The sequence below is a fragment of the Bicyclus anynana genome, chromosome 6 (genome assembly GCF_947172395.1).
Source record: "Bicyclus anynana chromosome 6, ilBicAnyn1.1, whole genome shotgun sequence".
Classification (NCBI taxonomy): Eukaryota; Metazoa; Arthropoda; class Insecta; order Lepidoptera; family Nymphalidae; genus Bicyclus; species Bicyclus anynana.
The window spans coordinates 4244014-4259637 of NC_069088.1; the positions used below are offsets into that span (position 1 = coordinate 4244014).

General features: G+C 38.5%; 1 protein-coding gene across 1 annotated transcript; it reads right to left on the minus strand.

Annotated features, from left to right (window-relative positions):
• Positions 1 to 668: 668 nt before the first annotated feature.
• LOC112048716 (leucine--tRNA ligase, cytoplasmic) lies at positions 669 to 14736 on the minus strand. The gene is made up of 13 exons (XM_052882226.1): positions 14575 to 14736; positions 14146 to 14349; positions 11529 to 11720; positions 10356 to 10538; positions 9610 to 9854; positions 8621 to 9519; positions 8284 to 8542; positions 7604 to 7968; positions 6834 to 7102; positions 5980 to 6234; positions 5152 to 5361; positions 1940 to 2174; positions 669 to 911 (listed from the first exon to the last, which is right to left on the minus strand). The coding sequence occupies exons 1-13, from the start codon at positions 14575 to 14577 to the stop codon at positions 706 to 708; spliced, it is 3525 nt and encodes a 1174-aa protein (XP_052738186.1). The 5' UTR covers positions 14578 to 14736; the 3' UTR covers positions 669 to 705.
• Between the last annotated feature and the right edge of the window lie 888 nt (positions 14737 to 15624).

Below are 15624 nucleotides of genomic sequence, written 5' to 3' on the forward strand. Positions count from 1 at the left end.
TTGTTTTTATTTATGTTATTGTAATTAATTATTTTTATTGTCTTTTGTGTACTTTTTCCTTTTGATTCGACTGCTTTATGTTAACCACTTTCCTTGTTTGTCTTGTAAATATCATTTGTAGGTATGTTTTGTGACGCCTTTATTTTTAATTTGTGTAATTCGTGGATAGTGTTGTTGTTTACATATTTGTTAACCCCTTTGCATGGTAATTTAAGCCTTTACTAACCTCTAATATGTAAATGTTTTCTGTCCCAAATAAATAAAAATAAAAAATAAATAAATAAACGTTGTGTGTAGGGTTAAAGATCCCCTTAACAGTTAAAATAAACACTCCCCTTCCAAATTACACAACAAGTAATGTGGACGGACACACCGAAGCCGACCGTTCCCGCCAAGTGATCGCTACCCCTCTCTAAATCTCTACTCTTTACGAAACAAGTTGCGCCACCTAGCGTCGGCACGAGCCAACACGAGATCGAACGACGTCATATTTGTCCTAGACTACTATTTGCTCCACTAAATACAGAAATAGCTACTAATTGGGTGAAACCGCACGTCTGCTAGTAATAAATAAAGAAAAGTTCAACATTTCAGGACCTATCCTGATAAGCTATACACACTGAACCAATGAGGCGGAAAAGGAGATAGCATAGTTGAAATAAAACAAATTTATAATAATAAATAAATAAATTATTTATTAGCACATCACTCGTAAGTATACAAAAGTTGGAGCCCGACATTGATATTCGTTCCGTTGTGTACCAACTCGACGGCGTCCTTGTCCACGTCCACTTTGAACACTGACGCATTGTCCAGCGCCACGCACTTGGTCACGTAGTCTCCGATGACTGGTATCTTCCGAGGTCCGAGGACAGGGTCCTTGTACCTCCAGATCTTTAGAGAGTTCACTTCTGTAATAAAATTATTAAAATCTTGAATATATCAAGTTGACTGATTCATATCTGCATACCATCGATCTCCTATTAAAAAGTGGATGCACAATCAGCGACCAAAAAACGCCCTCACTCAATGAGTGCCACACAAAACAACACATCTTCTTGGCACTCAATTAAAGTAGTCACATTTGCAAATGAAATTGGACCTTGGAGCGCAAAATCGAAAGTTCGGAATCGCGGGTGTCCGTTAATAATAAATCAAATAAAGTTCTTTTTTTTTATTCTTTACAAGTTAGCCCTTGACTACAATCACACCTGATGGTAAGTGATGATGCAGTCTAAGATGGAAGCGGGCTAACTTGTTAGGAGGAGGATGAAAATCCACACCCCTTTCTGTTTCTACACGACATCATTCCGGAACGCTAAATCGCTTGGCGGTACGTCTTTGTCGGTAGGGTGGTAACTAGCCACGGCCGAAGCCTCCCACCAGCCAGACCAAGACCAATAAAGAAAACCTCAATCGGACCAGCCGGGGATCGAACCCAGGACCTCCGTCTTGTAAATCCACAGCGTATACCACTGCGCCACGGAGGCCGTCAAGTTCGTTTCATATAAGATGATGCGGGTGACAGTTCGTTTCACTCTTGAAAGTTTGCCGCGATTCACGATAATAGTACGTATTATGAACGTCATACATGTCACCGTACATATGCTATGTGAAAAACACTTTAGTCACAATTCCGACATGGATTTTGACGGCCCCCGTGGCACAATGCATTAACATGACGGAGGTCCTGGGTTCGATCCCCGGTTGGGTAATCACCCTGCCGTCAAAGACGTACTGCCAAGCGATTTAGCATTCCGGTACGATGTCGTGTAGAAACCGAAAGTGATGTGGATTTTCATCCTCCTCCTAACTAGTTGATTTAAATCTTAGATTCATCCATCCATCCGTCCATTTATGATTCCATCATCACTTGCCATCAGGTGAGACTGTAGTCAAGGGCTAACTTGTAAAGAATAAAAAAAAATAGATACAATACCTTTAATAGCTTTGACTTCTTTAACGAGCTTGGCCTTGAGCCGGGCCACCGAGTCGCCGTCAGCGAGCGCGAGCGCGGCGGCGAACAGGCCCGAGCGTGGCGCGGGGTTGAGCAGCGTGACGCGCGCGCGCGGCTCGCTCGCGAACGTCACGTGCGGGCTGCCCGGTGCGCACTCCTCGCGCGACTTCTCCGGCGCGCCGTCGCTGTCCGTGTGGCGCACTTCGATTGAGTCCAGCTACAATAGATTGGGTTATACAGGGTGATTCGGACTTTAGTACCGATATTTTTTTTCGTAGTTCTGTATCATTAATAGAACATAAATCTACAAACAGTTCGATACATTTTATGTAATTTTTTTTTTTTCAATTTATGTCTCAGAAATAACAAAATAATGGACACATTACCAAACAAACTGCGCAACTGCTGGCGGCACTTTGCAAGACGCCGACAAAGAAATACCGGCCGTAGGCATATCGCTTCGGCTTCGGCTGACGGGGGTGGCAGAGGTGAGGGGATCGAAAAATCCCTGAGGACGCCTACCGAATTGCCGATGGGCGACCAGTGACAGACAATCTGCCGTCGCGTGCGCATTTAAGTTACTTAATTAATAAATCGCATATCAAAAACTATAGGCTACAGTGCCCGCCGTGTCGTGCCGTTTCAGTGAAGCCGTGATAGCCCAGTGGATAGGACCTCTGCCTTCGATTCCGGAGGGCGTGGGTTCGAATCCGGTCCGGGACATGCACCTCCAACTTTTAAATTTATTATGAAATTAAATAACACGTGTCTCAAACGGTGAAGGAAAACATCGTGAGGAAACCAGCATACCAGAGAATTTTCTCAATTCTCTGCGTGTGTGAAATCTGCCCATAGTGATGCCCCACTGATTCAGAAAAAGAAAACGATAGAGGATCACACAACGAGTACCTACAGAGATACGAATATCTTAGCATTCCATGGATTCACCGTGTACCTAGGTCCATCGGGTCCATCGCGTGGTAGAAAGAAAATCCGAGCAGAGTCCAGTATACCTACCATCAACTATAATAGCGACTCAACTGCAGACCTAAACTGAACTGCTTCGATTTTTTGTACCACGAAGTCCTATATCCGACCAATTGACGCTGTAGCGAAAAATAACCTAAACTGAGTCGCTAACGGAATCTATTCATACGGTTTCTCGTACTATGAAGTCATCTTGTAACCTAAACTGAATCGTTAAGCTGTCAAACTGAGCCGACCAAATAAAGTTACTTATATTGTGGCTGAAACTGAATCGTTTTCACGTATTTTACTTAAAATTGATTAAAAATTAATAAATTAGTATTAGTATTGGTAAATAAATAATATCTGGAAGCTTGTAGTCATGTTTGATGAATAATACTTTTCGATTTTATGAAAAACGATAGTGAAATAAATAGTACGTACGCGTAAACAATGACGACGCGTCATTTGTATTAATAAAGAAAATAAGTACATTGTGCTTTCTGTACCAGACAAAAGTTTCATAAAATAATATATTTAAACAAGTTTTTGACAAAATATTAAGGTCATTTAAAAGTCATATGTTCTGTCTTGAGAAGTGTAAATATAGATGTGGCGAACTACCTCTAAGTCTCGTGTTTCTCTGTAAAAAAATACCACTTAAAATTCTTGTATTGAAGTGGTAGGTAGGTACTTATGTCAGTCCACCTACACTGCGTATTAATTCGTAACTAATATTATACTAACAACATACATTGTTTGTTAAGTAATTTAACTATAATACTTAAGATAAACTAACAATTTAAAGTTAAAACCAAAATAAATTCAAATTCAAATTCGCGCTTTTCTTTTGACGTTTTGTAGCGTTGTCTCTCTCAAACATATTGCTGTTCAACCGCAGATCAGAGACGAGAAGAAGTTGAATAGCGTCGGATTTGGATCGCTAGGTTAAAGTTGATAGTAGCCCTGCAGAACTTGTGACTACAGGATGTAGGGTTAAGGAATTACTTGACGATCGATAAATCGATCAACACTCCCCTCCTCCGCTCGTGTTGTTCTCCCTGCCCAGCCAAAGATCCTATTAGAGCAGCTTTGGATACCCGTTCTAATATAGAACTTGCTGCAGTTCTAGAGAGGCCAAGGTCTTTAAGAGTAGGGAAGGGTAGGAAAGAAGCGTACATTAGTCAAAGCGAAGCTTGACCGGGTCTGCTAATTGGTTAATTTTTCACCGTTTCTCGGCTCCGATGCCTCACTCCGCTTCCTAATGCCTTGATCACACGTACCGAGCAAACGGGCGAGACAGTGCCCTCGGCCGAGTACTCGGTACGTATGAACATATCGACGAGTGCTCGGCCGAGCACTCGACCGAACGAAGCGCCGAGACAGCAGCTCGGCCCCCGTTCTATCTACTAGGCCGAGTGTCCATCCTCCCGCGTCCCCGCACTGTCTCGCTCGCTCACTCGCCAGGTCTGAACATGCATTGTCTCACCACTCGGCCGACGGCCACATGATAATCGCCACGTTACCGCATGCGCCTTTTTATATGTTAATTTTCGTTTAAAAGAATACCAAAAAAAAAAAAAATACACCATGTCTGTTAGTAACAAATGGGATGTCGAAACAACTACTAAATTTATACAGTTATATAAACTATATAAAATAAACTACTATATAAACTAAATCCGACGTTGCTTTATTCCAACAATTCCTTTAATTCTTCTACTAATAGTGGAATGAGTAACTTTGTATATTTTCTAATAATCGTTTTGCGGTCCGTCTTATCCGAATTGTAGTCTCAATATAACTGAACTGACTGTGCTAATTTCAAAACACGTGTGAACAACTACTCGCTTACATCACTGTCTCGGCCGAGGAACATTTTACTCTCACGCCCGTTTACTCGGTACGTGCGATCAAGGCTCAGACTAATTAGATAAAGACCTGCCTCGCAAGACATTATTTTTCTGTCAAAGTATATGATCAACGATCTTATGCGATTATAAACACTGTATCTATAGAATCGATATTTCATAGTTTACAATCGTGTCCGTCGGTTAAAAACCTCCGTAAAAATACCTTTTTGTGTAGTTAAATGGTTTAGTATAAGATATGTGTGAAATCTAAGCTCGTTTTCCTTAGAAAATGGCAGAAAATTTTGTTCGTGAATTTGGGTGCGATACTAGTCTTTATGTATTTAGTCTGAGGATCAAGGCATAACACGGACTCACATCTAGCGTGTGCAGCAAATACTGCAGGTTGTCGGTGACCACGGCCGCCTCGTCGAACGGCAGCGCCACGGACAGCGCGTCCGCGCCCACTCGCTCCATGTTCTCTCTCGTCGCCTGCACGAACGGCATCACTCGCTTCATGTACTTCTTCAGTTCGGGGATCTCCGCCAGCTTGGTCGAGATTATCTTGTTGTCTGGGAGGCCGGAGAGCTGGAAAATAAACAAATCTTATATATATATAGATATACATATGGGTATATGTTATTAAATAAATAAACTTCAACTTTAATTCCTCGGAAGTTAGCCCTTGATTACAATCTCACATTATGGTAAGCGATGATCCAATCTAAGATGGAAGCGGACTAACTTGTAAGGGGGAGGATGAAAATCCACACCCCTTTCGGTTTCTACACGACATCGTACCGGGACGTTACATCTTTGCCGTTAGTGTGATACCAGGATCAAAACCAGGAACTCCGTCTTGAAAGTACCGTCCGTCCGTAATGTCTTGAAAGTAGATTTTACCAATAATTGCCCAATAAATATCAGTCGCAATTTTCTATTCATACACGAATGGGATTGGCACATCGTTATGATAGAATAATACGCCGAATGGTTTTTTGCGCCACAGAGTCAAAAAAAGCAGTTTATTCTTATATAATGTTAGATATATTATGTACCTACTGTATTATCCTGTCTTCACTACTATTATTAGAAGGATGCATTGCAAATTCTTATTAGATTTAGGACTACACTTTGGAAAGGAATCCAAAATACACCGAAAGCTACACTGAACAAACTAAATAATAAAAAAATTACAAATCTTACCCCATTAAGCTGTTTGAGTGTGCTCAAAATGATATGTTGCCACTTCGGAAACTCCTTAGCCACCCATATAATAGCTTTATTCGGTTTAGGTTCTGGTTTGGGGGCTTCCCCTTTCTTGGGTTTCTTAACAGCGCAATGGTTCTTCAGATATATCCGGAAGGAGTGCGCCGCCTCCATCAAGTAGTTGCTGGCTTTGACCGCCGCTTCGTCTACTTTGTCTGCGACAGGCCAACGCTCGTGAAGAATGCTTTCTTTCTGCAATATTGGACCAACCAAAATTAGTTATACAAGTTTTCATGTCTTGTTGTTTACTCGCAAAATACAGATTACTGTATCACTTTCAAAGACAAAACGTTCAATAATTTATTGAGAAGTTGATCGTTTAGGGCCACCAATGATTTGTTAGACCATTGTTCATCCAGTAGTGAGGAATATAATATACTGCATAAAGAAACAAACACTTTAATAGTCTTTGCAAGTCACTCTTAGTAGTTACAAGTGACGTATCTAGCGAGTACATGCTCGATAACGACGATGGCACCTGGTGTCTGAAAATGCCCTCACTTATTTTAAGCCCACCACCTCTCATGGCCTCCCCGAACTCACGAACATACGGACCGAATCATGAGAAGGCAAGCCAGGTAAGTAGCGGCTCCCATGATTCCGGGAAACATACCCAAAACAAGTGATCCCGGACGGTTTTGTTTGCCTGGCCCTCTTGACTCCCTAGAATTACTCATTTTTTTCCCACTGTGTAACTCTCCCCATTCTGAAGCTGGTACGTCCACAACGGACAACTATTTCAGATTTTAGGAAGACAAATACTTTACAAGATGATTAAAAGTCTCACTTACATTTCCAACAAGTTCCCAAACATGTTCGGCCACGTGCGGACATATTGGCAAGATCAACTTGGCCTGCGTCACAATGTAGTGTGTGACCAGCTCGTAGTGCATCCCCGCCTCAGAGCACAGCTCCCTGTACTTGTCCCGAGCCGCTTGCAGCTCAAAGAAGCCGGTCTTCAAGGCTTCCTTGAACAGCAGTTTGTTGTAGTTCTCGTCAGTCTGATTAATCTTAGTGTTTATCTCGCTAAGGAAAACTTTGTCGTGGAAATTGTAGTCGCCTGTGAAGGTACATTTTTATGTCAATCATATAAAATATTACAAAATAATAGTAAATATTGCCCATAATTACCCAAAATTGTTATAGTCATATGAACAAATAAATGAAAAAATAAACTATCAAGTCAATACATTACAAAACTGAAATTTGTTCCCATAACTTTATGGGAAAGCTAAAGAAATTAATAGACTTATTAGACTGTTTTGTCTTATAGTTACTTATATCTCTTTACAGTTAAACCTCTGAAACGATAATTATAAATGTCAGTAGGAAGATAAATAAAAATAGAATACCTTTTCACTAAAGTCCTTCATCTCTCAAGTTCTATTTATGGAAAATAGGTACATTTTATTCCATCTTAAGTGATTTCCGTGAATGATTTTTAAGGTATCCGTTATTGAATTTAAAAATTAACTTCATTATTGTTATTTCTGTTTAACAAATAAAACTCAAAACTTGAAAATTCAATAACGATAAAATAAAACGACAAAAAACACAATACCTAATCGAAAACTGGCCTCTGTTGCAATTATTTCCTTCACCCATCCGATAAACGTGAACAGCCTCAAAATCGCCGCATCGGCGGTATTTTCGACAAAATTAGCGTCCTCCACCGAATCCCCCGCATCAGCTAAAGTAAGCCTCATAGCGTCCGCGCTGAATTTATCCAAACTTTCCGACAATGTGAGGAAATTCCCCTCAGATTTGGACATTTTAGCGGAGTTCAACATCAAATGACCATTGGCCCGGACGCCTTTAGGCCATTTGTCTTCCTCCTTATCCCAAATAGCACAATGATTGTAAATGTAGTACGTTAAATGGTTTTGTATAAGGTCCTTCCCCGATGTTCTCAGGTCGACTGGATACCTACAACCGGTGTACTGTTTTAAATAACAAATTGAAACAACATAAGACAATTAGTGAGATATAGTGTTTTACCCCACATAATTTGTGGTGAATTCCAGTACTGAGGTTTTACGATGCAGACCTCTTTGGCATTGCAATACTAAAAGATTAAACAACTTAAAAAACTTATATTATTTTAAGATTATTAATGACAGTTTCTTGCAAATAATCAAATGGCAATAATTCTACAATAAAAGATCATTTTTTTTTATTATCAAATATTATGAATGAAAAGTAGTCAATTTGTAAAATACAGAATAAGTACAGTATAGTTACCAGAATTGAAACGACTTCTTCATCAGATCTAACGATTTTTTGGGAATCTTAGTCGATTTCGGGAATGGAGCGTCTTTGAAAAATATATAGTCCCAAACGTCAATAGTCATTTGTTCGGGTTTAATTTTAAGCGCGTTTTCGGCGTTCCCTCTAAACGTGTCGCCTTGAATGAAGTGAGCGATGGTGTAGTACGCGTTATAGATTGTGGAGTCCGACAGAGATTCTATCACCCACTGTGGATCCCAAGGCAATTTTGTCCCTAAAAATATAAAATAGAAATAAACAAACTTTTAAGAATAACGCAATAAATTCATTTTCAAATGTTCAAACTTCTCACCAAGGCCATATGTCCTAGAACAAGCGTATTCATGAAGCCACCTAAGAGTCGTCTGGAAATTCTTCCGAACTTCATCGTGATACGTGTTCATTGCCGCCAAAGCCTTTTCCGCTTGCACCGTCCATTCTTCATCGCCATAGTCCAAATACCATTGATTGCAGAGAGCTACAACACACTCATCTCCTGACCTTGACATTATTGTTTTCTCAGGTTCATAGTACACTACAGCGCCTCCGTCTTCAATAAGTCTCGTTTGTATTTTCTTTTTTACATCCTGTATCTTACTGCCTTTATATTCGCCCACTAATAAAACACCATCGTAGAAACCTTTGAGGTATACCATTTCTTTAGCCTGAGTCAACTTGTCCTTGTCATTCTGACTCTGGATTTTCAACTTATCGTACAAATTTACGGCGGCCAGATTACCGAATTCGGGAATCTCGAGAATTGGCACTGGTTTATAAGGCAGGATCATATCGTCAGCGATACCATATTTTTCCCTAAAAGCTAGTTTCTTTTGTAAGTCGACCATAGCCGCGTAATCGTCGGGAGAATCTGACGGAACACTGGTAACGATTCCCGTACCTTTATCTTCTTTTATTGTCAACATTGGAAGAGCATAAATTTTTGGGTAACAAGTGAATGGAGATTTCAGAGCAATACCTAACAATTGTTGTCCTACTATTTCTAATAGAATTTCAAATTGTCCATCGTTTTTAGTAAAACCTTGGTAACACATATTTCGCACAGCACGTTTCGTGCATATGAAAATGCCGTCTTTTACAGTTTCGAATGCGACATATTTAATTTCAGGGTGGACCCAACAATTCGTTTGACCATACATGGTCTCTGGGCGAAGGGTCGCTGCTACAAAGCTGACTGGTTTTCCATTGAATACCCTAAAAAGACATAGTATTAAGTATGCTTGTCTTAATTTATAGATTTAAATTACAATTTGAGATGAAATATGAAAATAATCACTAACTTACTTAAGTACATCAGGCAGAGGTTGTAGCACCTCCATTTTAATAAGAGTATATTCTTGAGGTCCAGCCCCCTCCCCAGTGCTCCTGTCGTGGTCCATGCAAGGTTGTTTGTCCAAAGGAGAGAATATAGTGTATCTCTTCCCATACATGATCTTATTGCGCTCTTTAAGATGATAAAACTGCCACCTTATGAACGAGTCGTAAAATGGATTCGCATCAGTTGTGATAAATTTTCTGCGCCAGTCAACCTATGTACAGAGGTATAAAATAATATAACGAATTATTTACAAATAATTCTTCATGCGACCAAGTGAGAGAAAATGAAAATGTTAAATTGTAAAAATGTGGAGATCAGACCTATAGGCCTAATAACTCTAGGATGCAATTGCTGAGTAATAAACAGTTTCATAAATTGTACCAGTAACTCGCAATTCACATAACCTAAAACAACAGTCTTATGCCTAGTTTGGACTACTTTAGTATTTTAGTTGAGTACAAACAGTTTTTTAATTTGCCGCCCAAAAATCGTTCATACTCCACTAAAATCAAAGTATGTAGTATGTATGGCCTATTAACTACTAAAAAACCTTCTTCTGCTAGAAAGAACTGCATGCATTCACAATAACTTATAGATTGTTTTCAGTCTATTGTGGTCAGCTTTTACTAGTTTTTCTCTCCAAATACATGTTGCCGCTAGGAAAGCAGAAAATTTACTACGACCATACTTAAAGATAAGTAATACTACCCACGTGAAGTCCCATTCTCTTCAGATCAGCTACTGCCAGGGGTGGAAAATACTCCAGCCAGTAGCTCTCGTTAGCAAACTCCTTTATCTCCTCCTCAGGGACACCAATACTACGCATGATCTGCCATTGATATTTTGCTGCTCCTGTCTTGGCAACCGCTTTACTCTTTTTTCCTTTGCTTTTGTCCTGGAAATTAAAATGCATTGAAGTTTTCTCTCTCTCCGCGTCGTATTCCTCATTACTGAGGGTCGTGACACCTATCACACCTTCACGACTTATCACGACTTTTTTGTTGTTTCACATTTGAAGTTTTATACATAATGTTTTTCTTTCAATATAAAAAGAAATAACAAGTTATATACCATTATATTGAAGCTAATTACCTCCACAGTTCAAGGGACTCAACACTGACAAGTCATAGGCTCAAAGCCCGATCTACGAGACTAAGCTGTAACTGTTCCCAACAGCTTTAACTATTTGTAAAAGGGAATATTGGTCTTATGTAAAAAAAGATGTAGTAAATATTCCATCTAATTATAAACATTTGGTGTAGAGCCACATCACACATCTGCGGAACATTTCATGCGGAGCGTTCGGATGAGCACACATCAAATCATGCGACGCATTAAGCCCAGTTCCCATTAAACTAGACCGGGTGATTAGCCGGACCAGTAAAACTGCCTGAAAGGTTAGTGGCTATTACAATTTATAGATAAAGCTATTCACACTATCATAACTTGCACAGATCCAAATATAACTGAGATGAGTACTTGATTTTCATGTAGAATCCGGTGCAATGTAAACACCTCTGTGTATTAGGAATCCAGCCTCATGCTTAGTAGTAGGTACTTGAACTATAAAAACCATTTAATAAGTGTTTATCAGATAGCATGGGTATGGTGATGGTTGCCTTATGACGTTCATAATACATACTATTATCGTAGATCACAACAAACTTTCAAGAGTGAAATGGGCTGTCATGCTATCTCATCATCATCATATCAGCCGATGGACGTCCACTGCAGGACATAGGCCTTTTGTAGGGACTTCCAAACATCACGATACTGAGCCGCCTGCATCCAGCGAATCCCTGCGACTCGCTTGATGTCGTCAGTCCACCTGGTGGTGGTCATGCTATCTGAATAACACTATATTTTATTTAAGTTTTTCAGGTACCTTGGGAACTAAATCCTCTTTTTCTTCCTTTTCCTCAGTAAAATCTTCATTAGGAAAGTTTGGAGGGCATCCATACAGTTCCATTTCCCTTTTTAATTTGTCAGCACATGCCTTAATAGGCATTCCAGTACAGTGGAAACCGAAAGGGAAGAGAACACGCCGGCCTTTCAATCTGAAGTACCTCACAGCAAACTGTTAACATAATAAACATAGATTGCATCATTTTAGAAAGTCTAGTTATACTGATTTCATTATAATATATCTACTGTGATAGAAGGTCACACACATTTATGTATTCAAATATATTTTTTTTTATTTTATTCTTTACAAGTTAGCCCTTGACTGCAATAACAAGTTATGACTGATGATAAGTGATGATGCAATCTAAGATGGAAGTGGGCTAACTTGTTAGGCGTAGAATGTGAACCACACCCATTTTGGTTATTACACGACATTGTATCTGAACGCTAAATCGCTTGGCTGTATGTCTTTGGCGGTAGGGTGGTAACTAGCCACGGCCGAAGCCTTCCACCAGCCAGACCTGGACCAATTCAGAAAAACTCAATTGGCCCAGCCGGGGATCAAACCCAGGACCTCAGTCTTGTAAATCCCTACTGCGTCACGGAGGCTGTTAAAAAAACATTTTATAAATATATTTTCTATAATTTAACTATTACAAATAAAAACCTGCATAGCATTACATTTAAAAAATCAGTGAACCTCCTCATAAACAAGGAAATGACTACTTGTGTCCTGTTTCCTTTTATTGAATAAACGTGTTTTTTGGTTAGAAACAAACTTAAAAAAAAATTTGAATAGGTACCTAATAAGTTTATAGACATAACTAGCGGACGCCCGCGACTTCGTCCGCGTGAAAGTCGTTGTAAACTTTCAACTACCCCTATCCTACCCTACCCTAACCTACCTCTACCCTACCCTACCACTACCCTACCCCTGCCCTACCCCTACCCTACTCATTATGGCTGCACTTCTTTATTTATTCCTCCCACCGCGAGTCGCGTCGAGCGCGGCAACCGTTACACAAAAATAATCCTTAAAGCATGAATTAGTATTCACGCGTGATGGCTTAGCGTATTTCATGGATAACTTTGGTGTTTCTTTACCGATTTTTATGATTCTTTTTTTATTGAATAGGTAATAATGTTAACTTTCTTATTAGGGGTGAGTAATGAGTGTTATAAACATAAGAGTTGACAAATGCAATTAGAAAGCTCCGAACTGCTAAGCTATCGGGAGTTACACGTGTTATTGTGAGTCAACCGTAAAAGATAGACATATATGTGCTGTTGTGTTTTTATAGATAATTTTAAGGAGAACATTTCATCATTTCACCATCATACATGATTTCTATGTAACTTTAACCATTAAGGCTGTACACGCGACAGAAGCTTAAAAAATTGAGTAACTTCTCCCGTTTTCTCAACATTTCTCTTCACTGCTCTGCTCCTATTGATTGTAGCGTAATGAAAAGTATACTATAACCTGCCCAGGAGTATGTTGAATAATTGTACCAAGTTTCGTTAAAATCCGTCCAGTAGTTTTTGTTTCTATAAAGAACATACAGACAGACAGACAGACAGACAGACAGACAGACAGACAGACAGACAGACAGACAGACAGACAGACAAAAATTTTACTGATTGCATTTTTGGCATCAGTATTGATCACTAATCACCCCCTGATAGTTATTTTGGAAATATATTTCATGTACAGAATTGACCTCTCTACAGATTTATTATAAGTATAGATAAAATATTTAATTAGCCTTGTTTTTTGGATACATTATAATCAGCCTATTTATAAGAGAGGGCATGTGGAGCTTTGGCCCCTCCACACAGCTCCAATCCAGAAAGTTGTGATGGTGTGTAAATCTTTAACAACCACAATCATTATCATTAACTGACTTCAAAAAAAGGAGGTTTGTCAATTTAACTGTACATATTTTTCAATTCGACTGTATATATATTTTTTGTTAATGATATTGATCAGACCCAACTAATAGTCTCTCTGTAGCAAGGGGTGTTAAATAATTATTACAAGGATCTAAGGATTTTTACTGAAAAATTCTAAGAAACAAAAGCTAAGTACATAAGAAATAAAAACCAGGTCCACTGGGCCAATGAGCAGTTTACTAGGAAGTTTACAATGTACTTTATTTAATCTTCATTTTCTTAAATGTGATCTTGATTAAACATAATGTGGCTCCAGTCTTTACAAATTCTTCCTGTTTAAAAAATTCCAAAATGTATGTCAACAAAATTATTTTTAATTGGTTTTTTGTGTCTTGTTACATTTCTTCTACTGCTCTGTCATAATTTTGTGTAATTATATAAAGTTGAGCACGTGATGGATGAACATAGTCTGTCTACTGTAGAGATTTCCAAACACTAGTCTTATTCTTATGACAGTGGCTAGCAAAAAGCTCAATATTACAATGATTAACTCTACTAATTTTATAGAGAGAGGTAAAGTTTGCAGATATGTGTGTTGGTGTTTGTGTAAACCAATTTTGAAAATTATTTTAGTCTGCTAGTAGCTAATACTACATATACATGGTGCAAATTGCAATAACATATAAAACAGTCATGGCCCATACCTCACATTTTGATAGAGAAAATGTGTGCCCAAGATGAAGTCGCCCGTTCATATAAGGATATGGAAAGGTGCACATAAACTTCTCACAAGGTTCATCAGGTGCCTCCACTTCGTAAATCTTTTCTTGCTCCCATCGTTCCTGTACATGCTTTTCAATTTCCTGAAGGTATTCTACCTTGAAAGTACCTTTGCGGTCTAGATTTGCCTAGAAGATTTTAAAAAAACATTTAGTAAGAAACCAAACACAAAATAATTTATAGGTACTTTTTTTTAACTTAAATTTTATTACAATTTAATTATTAAACAGAATGAAATATTAGAACAGCTGGAAAAAAATATATAAATGAAACAATATTAATATTTACAATTTAACCTACAAATATTACAATGAAATGAGTATGTTCTTTTAGAATAATAATTTATTACTTACCATCTTTTATCTTTTACAAGCATTTGCTTTAGATAAAAAAATCCATAAAACTTGGAAAAAGTGTAGAATTTCTAAGTGTGACACGTTTTATTTTAATTTCCTTCTTTTCACACTCGTTCGCCGTCGCCGCGGAACGGAAAACGTCAACTGTCAGTGTCACTGTGCTGTCCACTGTCAGTGTCAAATCAAATTTCTCTTAATAATTGGAATATGATAGTAGATAGATCCTCTTCTCATAGAGTACATTGAATATAGGGTATAGAGTCCTCAGATGCCATCTCCGCTTAGCGCCATCATGTGAGCAGATAGAGAACTACACCAATTATAATATATACCCATAAGTATAAAATGAGCGTCAAATTACGTATATATACCTATATCCATAGAGACATAAACATAATGTTTACCTACTAGTATTAACTGTTCTTTAATTCTATTATTTTATTTAGGAATGCGGATACAAATAATAAAAACTCAAATGGGATACATATAATTATTTATTGTTTCTCCTTTTGTGAACATAAACAACTCCGTCTCTTTGAATAGAGTCATCTTAGTCAAAACCTCTAGTATAACCGCTTAACAATATATTTGTTGACTTACACCAATTAAATGTAAAAAATCTGCACGAAAAAATAAAAAAGAATTCTACTAAATCTCAAGACAAGACATATATAACAGAGTTCTTGGAATCCAAAGTAAAGCACAGGTCGAAACGATTTATAACAGTCACCAAAATCCATAAAAAAAGCCAGGACGACGGGAAAGATCAACGCAAAAAACTCCATGAAGAAAGCAGAAGAAATAAAACCGTTTCGTCTACAAAATTAAACAAAATGTCACAAGCCGCACAAGGTTATATTTTTTTTTTAATACCTGGCTTAAGATTACCTCAGAATCCTGCTGGTCAAAGTGCCTTAAAGCGCCACCTATTGAGCAAATAGGGAATTAAGGAGGCATATGCAATTTGTACTGAGGTCGTAATGTACAGACTGATTACACCCTGCCTCTTCTCTTGCCCTAAACTTCTCCACCCCCTATATGATGTTC

Coding starts and splice junctions, on each gene's coding strand:
- LOC112048716 (XM_052882226.1), bottom strand. Junction 2,175..5,151: donor ATTTGCTGCACACGCTAGAT/GTGAGTCCGTGT, acceptor AATCTATTGTAG/CTGGACTCAATCGAAGTGCG. Junction 912..1,939: donor AGAAGTCAAAGCTATTAAAG/GTATTGTATCTA, acceptor ATTTTATTACAG/AAGTGAACTCTCTAAAGATC.